At 41.1% G+C, this 9,532-nt stretch overlaps 1 protein-coding gene across 1 annotated transcript; it reads right to left on the reverse strand.

Moving 5' to 3' along the window:
• Positions 1 to 202: 202 nt before the first annotated feature.
• On the reverse strand, positions 203 to 9,353 carry UTP11 (UTP11, small subunit processome component). The gene is made up of 8 exons (XM_011381344.2): positions 9,183 to 9,353; positions 5,987 to 6,048; positions 4,685 to 4,787; positions 4,210 to 4,323; positions 3,629 to 3,722; positions 3,409 to 3,539; positions 1,427 to 1,537; positions 203 to 464 (listed from the first exon to the last, which is right to left on the reverse strand). Exons 1-8 carry the CDS (start codon positions 9,243 to 9,245, stop codon positions 381 to 383), a joined length of 762 nt encoding a protein of 253 aa, XP_011379646.1. The 5' UTR covers positions 9,246 to 9,353; the 3' UTR covers positions 203 to 380.
• Between the last annotated feature and the right edge of the window lie 179 nt (positions 9,354 to 9,532).

Here is a 9,532-nt window from a genome sequence, read left to right on the forward strand (position 1 = left end):
ACCAGAATGCTCACAGGACCGTTCAGCCTCACTGTCCTAGCTCCCAGCACTGTAAGTATGCAATAACTATTTGTTGTTCTTGAATAAGCTCTGGGATTAGGGATGAACTCATTTATTTTCCAAATTTGCTGTAATGAGATTACAGAACTTTCATAATGGAAAAAATATAAATATATAAAATTAAGACTGACCACAACATAAACACGGTAAGACAAGGGAAGGGGTTTTAATGTCGTTCACATCAAATGGCAGATCACAATAAATTATGGTTACAAACAAGGAAACCATGTCATTTAGACCGAAGGGACTTGAAATTACTGGGGAGGGAGGGGACATAGAACTCTTTTCATTGTAGAATGACGAGGCTTATCTGTAACACGTCAATGTTTTCGCTGACTTTGAAATTTGTAAATAGCTGGGGAGTTCACTGTTTCTTTCTTCACCTTCACCTTCTGAGTTTTATCCTATAAAAGAGTAAAAAGGTTACTCCAGTAAATTGTACCAGAGGTTTTGTAAAATAGGAAAGTTCATAAACTACCTATAAAAAAGCCCCTAGGTGGTTCCATAGAGTAGTGGTTAGCACGTCTGCTTTACACACAGAAGGTCTTGGGTTCGAGTCCCAGCAGAGTCAGGGCCCATACCCCGGGTGCACCAGGCCCCGGGCTTGCCAGGAGCATGTGGGAGGAGACACCCTGGAGGTCCAGCTCTTAAGGGGAGATGGCAACATCCATAGGTCAAGGGGGGAAGGGAGAAGGGATTAAAAAAAAAAAAAAAAGCAAGCCCCTAATTCAGCCCTTCTCAAAGTACAGGAAAGACAAAGCCCAGTTGCCCTGAGGCATCCCACCCACCTCCCCCATGCCACAAAATCAACTTCTCCCCTGGGCACCTACTAAGGTACTAGAGCGTGTAGAGGTTCTTGGGAAAACTAAAAAAGGTACTCAAGTCATTTCTTTTTTTGTAGGGCTTATTCTCACATGGAACTCCAGTTGAGAAAGGCAGAACTAAAGGATCTGCAAAGCTGAAGAATCTGACATTTAGAGGAATCATAATATGAAAGGGGCATCTTATATTCCTCAGCTGTTATTTAACTACACAATGCTGTCTATTTTTAAACACCAATGAGTGACATGCACTGTTTTGTTAACCTGTTTAAATGTTAAAGATAGCTACTCATAAGCTATAAAGTTCATATGCTACCTGATCCTATCCTTTGCTGTTCCAAAGCACTGACTAATAAGCCTCTTGTTACCTTCTTAATCAAGGAATATTTCAGCGCTGTCAGAGTTACAGACACTGGCTCAAACCACTGCCCCTGAGGAGCAGACATTTTCACTGGGGTTGGTTTACACACAGCTGAAATCCAGTCTCGGTTAAGACCTTTACAAGGGGAAAAAAAAAATGAAGGCCCAAGGCTCTCTCTCCTCACCAGAAGATCTTTGCGTGTTTGAATTTTCTGTGCAATAATGAACAATTCTTTCTCACGTTCAATCCGCTGTGTCAGGCAGTTATACTGCTTTTGCCTTTCTTTAGCTATCCGCTGCAGAAGAAACACACATTTTCAATAAAACATTAAATTAAAATATAAATAAGAAACTATTTCTTAATCCAATCAAGCCCAAATTTATTGATGGTTTATCAACTCCCTCCTTACTCCAGAATCAACATAACGAGACACTAAAATTGTCGGTTTTAAGAACATCACATTCTAGAGCTGAACAGAACCCTGGAGACTTGCCCAGGGACACATGGTTCACCTGGAGCAGAATCAGGACCGTCCTGGGAGTCTCACAGATCTCAGGAATCTTTCCACTACTACGCTAAGCTGCTTCAACCCTTGTACGAGTGTCCTGGTTACCTAAGGTGACGCAGGAATGAACCAGTACTGGAAACCCTACACGAAGTGAGTAGAGAAGGGTGCCAGGCAGTGTGCAGCATCTGAGAACCATAGATCTCAGAGAGGAGAAAGGCTTTGTCAGCAGAAGCTGACCTGAAAATTCTCACTGCTGATGACTCCTCAAAGACCAGTGGTCCTTAAATTTGGGAGAATCGTAAACCTCTGAGAAACTGATGAAAGCTTTGGATTCTTTCTTGAAATAAATGTATATGTGTACAAATTTGTAGGGCTTATTCTCCCACAGAACTCCAATTGAGAAAGGAAGAACTACATGATCTAAATTTGTACAAACATATATACCTATTTGCTTAAAATTTCAGTGTGTCAAAGAGGGCATTCATAGACTTCCTAAAGTCCATTCATGAACTGCCCGCCCCCTCTAAATTAGACTGAAAATTCCTTTGTGATTCACTCACCAGCAGTCCCTTAATAAAAATAATTTTGCTTTAAAGAAAACAACCAAAAGAAATAACACAGACAAAAATGGCAAGATTCAAACCTTCCCAGCTTCTCAAAAGATAAGTTGGTGAAGTATTCTACAGAGTTTGAAATACTAATCTCTTTAGAGACTACCACAATTCTTGAGAAGTATCAGTGACACAGCTAATTGAAAATACAACTAATTGACAAACAGGGTTATCACGAGAAAACTAGTCAACTGGCTTCTCAGCTGGAAGTGTTATCTACATAAAGGGGAATATTACTAGGCCTCAGACTTAAACAATTCCCCGATTCTAGCATAGTCTCCCAGCAGTGGTTTCAGACAGCTTTTGTTTTCACTTTATTGCACAGACTGTCAAATTTATGGCACTACCCAATATAGTCAAACTAATTAGGGGTATTTATATTACTAAAGCAAGTTTAGCTGCCTCTGAGCTAGAGAAACTGCTGTGAAATTAAACATTGGAAGCAAAGCTGATGCGGTGTAAATGATTCAAATCAAAACAGAACAGCTGTCTGACTGAAACACATTGACAGCATTTTTTTAAATGAATCAGTCAGAAGTGAGAGTTCAACTCCAGAAGGCTTTGAGAAAAAGCATATCTTCTGTACCAACCCAGCTACAGTGATGGAAACCAACATAAGGAAAAGTCAAAACAAAATTTTGGTTACAAATGCGTAACATTAAAGAATTTTTGATATGTGTATTCACTGCTAAAGGTTCGATATCGAAGTATACTAAATCCTTTCATCTTCAGTGCCCCCCCTTTCTCTGCACTTTAAAACTGTTGGCATCTGTTACAAGCATTATAAACACAAAGCCCAGGGTCAGAGGTGGGATTTAAATGCAGATCAAAAGGCCAAAACCTAAGCTGCTAATAACCACTATGTCACCCTTCCTCCAATCTTAGAAACCAAAGAATGCTCCTCCACTCTCATCCCCATCATCGAACCCTCCTACTTTTCTAAGGGAACTCAACGTGTTTGCACAAATAATTATATTAAATGCAATGACCAAAAAAGGAATCTAGATTCTCCTAAACTCAGACCTAAAGAAAAATGGAGACTATTACCTTAAGTTGAGTCTGGTGGGTAACTCCTTTCACTTTCTCCTTCTGCAAGGTCTCTATCGTGGGTCTATTAAAGACTCTGTCCACGAGTTCCGGGGCTGTTCGCAGGTGAGTTGCAACATCAAACTGTTCAACTAAAAGTCAAAACAAACCTTAAGGCACTGTCTCTAACATCAGACAACACAATGCTAGACTGTCCCAGGAACCTGCGAACATTTCATACCTTCCTTTTTAGTGTCGAAAAAGAACACATGCTTATTCTGTTGCTTCCCCTGGAAATCCAGCAGATGGAGCTCTGATTTTAGTCTTTCAATTTTCTACAACACAAAATATGGTCTCATTTTATTTTGGGTTCGTCTAAGGTATCAGAAATGAATTTGCAAAAGTTTAAACCATTTCACATAATTATCACCAGGCAGTAAAGAATTTGCCCCATTCTTTTAAAAGAAAGGACCACTAAAACTTATCGAGCACCAACCACATGTCAGGTACGGGGCTACGCATTCCCCAAAACTCATTTAATCCTTACAACAATCCTATGAGAAGTGAGGAAAGCGCTTCAGAGAGGTTAATCTGACCATAATCTTGTGTCTAATAAATGGCAGAGCAAGAATTCAAACCTGTCTGTCTCATTCCAAAAACTGAACTTTCCATTCTACCATACTTCTTAGTCATTTTCACAATTAAGCATACTTCGAAGACTATAATACCAGAAGAAATCAACTTATAACTTTAAATTGATATTTATATTTCTCTTCTGAACCAACAAAAATATACATCAGAACAAAGAGTTTCAGTTGTTACCTTAGCTTCTGCAACCCTTTTCATTTCTATATATTTGACATCCTGAGTTCTCATCAGTTTCAGCTGTTCTGGAGTTACTTCTTCCTTAATATCCTTAATAACATGAACTCCATCCTAAAATCCAAATTTAAAAGATACATTTCCTATTAGATGAAAATCATTACTAAGTTGTTGGCAAAGTTCATCGCTGGAACAAAGAACACCAAATGCTATATGCAGCAGCAATTCAATGCTCTAGGCGCCTAAGGCACATGGTCAATTTAGCACGTCCAGTCATCCCCTTTAAGAACAGCTCCAGGCATAAGACAACTCAGAGTCAGGGGCAGAAATGCATGCTGCTCATGCAGGGACAGTTTTGCCTTGGACACTGACCTGGACCAACTGGAGAAGGGCTGAGTAAGAGCCAAGATTCCTTCTCTCCATTTTCCTTACTGAGTTGGAGCTCAAAACACCAACTGATCCATTAATGACCCACCTGGAGTTTAACCCGAGTCATTTTATAGTAGAATTCATCTGGATTTTTTTCAAGAGCTTTCTTCCGGAGAGCTCTGAGGTATTCTTGCTTTTTCCGGTAGTCACTAAAAGGGAGGTTAAACAAGGTTCGTAGTGAAAAAGCTTTTTAAAAACCCACAATGAGCAAACTACAAGCATCTCTCAAGTTCACACAAAACGAAACAAAAATGCCAAAGCAATGACTACATTTGATCCCTATGCCACTATCACTGATGTTGAGCTCCTCTCTGTAGGTCCCCCTCCTATCCCAATCTTACCTGAAATTAACCATCCACATCTCACATATCTCTTAGTACCATTTATATCATAACACAGAGAGACAAAACAAAGCACAAATTAAAACTCCTTAGACAGGGTTCTGATGCAAGCCTGGGTGCCAAGTGACCAAATAAGAAACTACACACTGCAGTATAGCACAATGACTGGAATCGTGACTCTGGAGCCAGACTGTCTGGGTTCAAACCTTGGCTCTACCACTTCCAGCTGGGTAATCTTAGACAAATTACTCTGTATTCCAATTTAATCTGTAAAATGGATATGATAATAATAGTATCACAGAAGGTTGTTAGGAAGAAAAAAATGAGTGTAAAAATTATAATTCTCCTAGAACTCTGCTTGGCCCAATGATAGCACTTGGTTATTACTATTCCCCTTAAGAAACTCTGAGACCAAGAGAGAGCAATCCATCGCCCACCAACTGTACCAGGAGCACAAAAAGGACCTCAGCTGACATGTATGGCTAACAAAAAATTATAAAGTATTCTGCAAATAAAGTGCTAAAGAAGAAGAAGAATGGGGATAATTGTTATATAAAATGTTTTCAGAGTTCATTATCACCCACGCTCAGTCTCATGAATCCATCTTTCACATCTCTTCATTCCATACCACACACATGGTGATGTAAAATTCCAACAGCTGGAATTTTAGATTATATCTTGCACTTCAAGAAAAGGAAGAGGAAAAAACTCAATTTTTGGCACCAACACCAAGGCAGGGGCAAATCAAAGCCACTATGAGAAAACAATCTGGAGCAACATAATTAAAAAAAAATTCACAATGCAACTACAGTTAAATAAATAATGCTCTGCCTAAACAAAGAGAGAAATTTAGGGTCACAGACAAGTATCTGACAGGCTGCCAGAGCTTTGGCCATTTTATCAATGGCACGAAATTATCCCCTGTTGGACACTCAAGCATTTCAAATGCAGTACAGGGAGGTTGTAAGCTTTCTTGGCAGCACCTCTACCAGAAAGACTGAACTCACTTTGCACGAAGTTTGTAGTCTTTCTTTTTTTCCAGCAGGCCCAGATGTTTTCGAAAGCCGGGCTAGAAGACAAAAGAAAAAAAAGTGTTAAGTTTCTTCAGCAAACACATACTTAGCTCAACATAACACCTGACTAGAACAAACGTCTCTGGGGTGCTCAGTAAATCCCTGTCCTTGGAGCCAACTCACTACCCTGTTCTCTCCCCACCCCCAACTGCGCTCTGCCCAAGGATGAGAAAGACCATGCAGGCGCCAGAAAGGTCACAAGCACTGCCATAGTAGGTTTCTTGGCCTATTAAGGACAGAGAGAGGCAACAATGACTCTGCACTAAGCAAGCAGTTGCCAGTTGTACTAAAATTACTACAGACTTAATCCAAGGGTTTATAAAATACTATGAAGGGAATACATAGTAACAAGGAGGCAACTGTGGTAAGGAAGCTAAATTTAGAGTCAAGAGAACTGGGTTCAAATCCAAGCTTTACCTCTTAACAATCTGTGACCTTGGGCAAGTTACTTAACTTCTCTGAGCTGCTGTTTCCTGCCTATAAAATGAGAATTACAGTACCTACTTGTCGTGGTTATCATGAAGATTAAATGAGCCTCTATAAACGGCAGTGCCTACACATGGCTTAGCACATAGCAGGTGCCCAGCATATGTTTGCTGTTATTATTGTATCTTTGATACGAAGTATGAGAGAAAACCAAGTATGACAGAAAATACTTTCTCCGACACAGAACTTGGATAGCACAGAAGGTACAAGGATTACGTCTTGGTATTTTCGTTCTACAAGCTGCCATTTGTTGAACGGTTCATATATGTCAGGGTCTGTGCTAGATGCTTTTGCCTACATCATCATAACAGGCCACATTTATTAAGCTCTTACTCTGTTACAAAGCAGTCTAACCGCATTACACACAATCTCATTTAATCCCCACAACAATCACGTAAAGTAGGTAAAGTAAACAAAGAATTGGTTATCCCAATTTTCCAAAGGGAAATGAGGTTTAGAGAATGACTTGCCCAAGAGCATAGAACTAGTACATAGCAAAGCTAGAACTAGATAGAACCCATTGTATTTGGGGCCACAGTCTGTGCTCTTCCCACACCCCACTAGACTGCATCCTCTTCTGCTCTGAATAATCTCAACTTTCAAGGAAGTACATACACTCCTCTACTGTTTAAACTTGTATAACAATTTGGGTGGGTTTTTAACAGTGACCCTTGAAGTGATAGAATAAATAAGTCGATATATACATTAACACTCAAACTTCTGGTAATTTTTATTTTAATCATAGCACACAAAGGGAGACTGACAGAGAGTGGAAAAAGAAAATTCAAAGGTCAAAAGAGCAGCACCATGAGGCAGAAATCTTGAAAGCTGTCATGTCCACTTGAATATGCACCGGCATTATAGAAAAAAAACCTGGCATTGCATCTGAAAGAGTTCGATAATTACACATGATCCCTCCACACAAAATATCGTCAATAGCGTCCCCATTGCTTCAGTGAAGGATCTATAGGATAAAACCCAAACTTTACACAAATCAGGAGTGCTTTGTGTTTATCCACCTTTCCAACATGACCTTCTCCGCACCTCTCCCCAAGACCTTATATTCCTAATCAGACATGGCCATGTCATGCTCATAGCCAGCCTTCTCTGCCAATCCAAATCAATTACTTACAACTGTGATTTTGGACACACTATTCGATCTCTTTAAACATCAGATTCCTCATTTGTAAAGAATGAAGGTAAGTAACACCCACCTCACAGAAATGCTGTAAGATTATATGAAATAAACCTTGTACAGCCTATTGGGAAGTACCCTAGCATAGAGTCAGGGCTCAAAAAGTGACAGTTGTTATCATTGCCTTCCAAGTCCAACAAATTTCACCATGATGCTTCATATCTACTCTTCCCACTCGAATGCCTCATTTGGCATTTTTTATGTGCTACCTCTTATAAAGTTGCCTTTTGATTCATCTTTTAGTAGCCTCTGGATTTAAAATACTTGGTCTGAGTCCTGGCTTTGCCGCTTACCAGCTCTCTGTCTTTGAGCAAATTACTTATCTGAACTTTAGTTCTCCCATTTGCAAATGTGAGAAAATAATAGTACCTACTTCCACACACTGTTCAGAGTTAAGAGATAATGAGAGGAAAGCTTTTTGTAATTTATCTGTCTCTGGCACACAGTAAGCACTTCTAGCTATTATTACTTTTAATTTGGTCTACACATAGGTCCAAACAAAGTAGCATATTACACAATTGCTCCTGGCGCACCACGATGCACACAGCAAATGAACAACAAATGTCTGATAAATAATATTAAGCAGGAAGACTAAACTGTGGTTAAGAGGCTTTAGTTCCATCCCATCAGTTGGCGACACAACTTAAGACACATCTTCTCCCTCTCTTCCCCATCTGTAAAATGGAGTTGGACCAGATATCTCTAAGGGCCTTTCTGGATTGGATATTTTGAGATTCCCGAGAGCAGTGGAATAAATTGATTCTACATATATTAAACGAATTTCTATTCAACCTCTCCACACAGATACATCCTCCACAGAAGTCCTACAACTGTTTATTCTCCCTGAATTCGGTGTTGGTGACTGGGAAAGTCACTTTAGCTCTCTGGACCTGTTTTCTCGTCTGTATAATGGGGATGGAAAACACCGAAAAACATTACAGAGTGAGACAAAAACAAAAAGCGTACGTGGCAGATCTTCATGGACCACAAAGCCCACGGCGATGATATCCTATCAATAACACCAATCTCTTTGGTCACAACCCAACCCCCATATGCAGCGAGCAGAGCTGAGCACCTTTAGATGTGGCTGCCAGTTCCAGCCCGCGCACGTACTGGCTGTGTGAGCTTTGATCTCAACTTCCTCAGAAAAGGTCAAGCACTTGGCACACACAGTACCTCATTTAATTACCTCACTGAAACCTTGCAAGATAGCTCTGATTACCCCCCAAGAAATGGGGAGCGGCCCCTGCTCTTCCCAGGGAGAATGATAACCCCTTCGCTTCGCGGAGCCGTGAAGCTCCGCCCCAGCCACGCCAGCATCTTTAGCATAGACTTGCATTTACTTACACCCGAATGCTACGTACAGAAGAGAGCAGGACCCGCGGCGGAGAGGGGGTTGGGGCGAGAGAAGCACATGGGCCAGCGTTCGTGGAGCTTGTGCGGTCCTACCTGGCTTCGCTCTCGGTGTTCCCGCTGTCGGGACTTGGCCGCCTTCCGAAAAGCCGCCGACATATCTGCCCACGCCTGGGAAAGCTCAATAGACAACGCTGGCGCCGTACCACCTCAGACGCCGAATCCACAGACCCCACCGGAAACAGGCCGAGCTTCCAGAGGCTTAGAACCGCCCAGTTCCTCTCCGCAGCCTATGCAGGGGCCTGCTTTTCCGGAAATACGTGTTCAAACAAAGACGTCCATCACTGGCTCCTTCTGGGAAGTGTAGTTCCCTAAGTCCAGTCTCTTGACTCTACAAAAGCCAGTTCTTATTCGCCCACGTGTACCGAAACCTCTCTCGCCTTCGC

This window comes from Pteropus vampyrus, unplaced genomic scaffold, assembly GCF_000151845.1.
Source record: "Pteropus vampyrus isolate Shadow unplaced genomic scaffold, Pvam_2.0 Scaffold435, whole genome shotgun sequence".
Taxonomy (NCBI): Eukaryota; Metazoa; Chordata; class Mammalia; order Chiroptera; family Pteropodidae; genus Pteropus; species Pteropus vampyrus.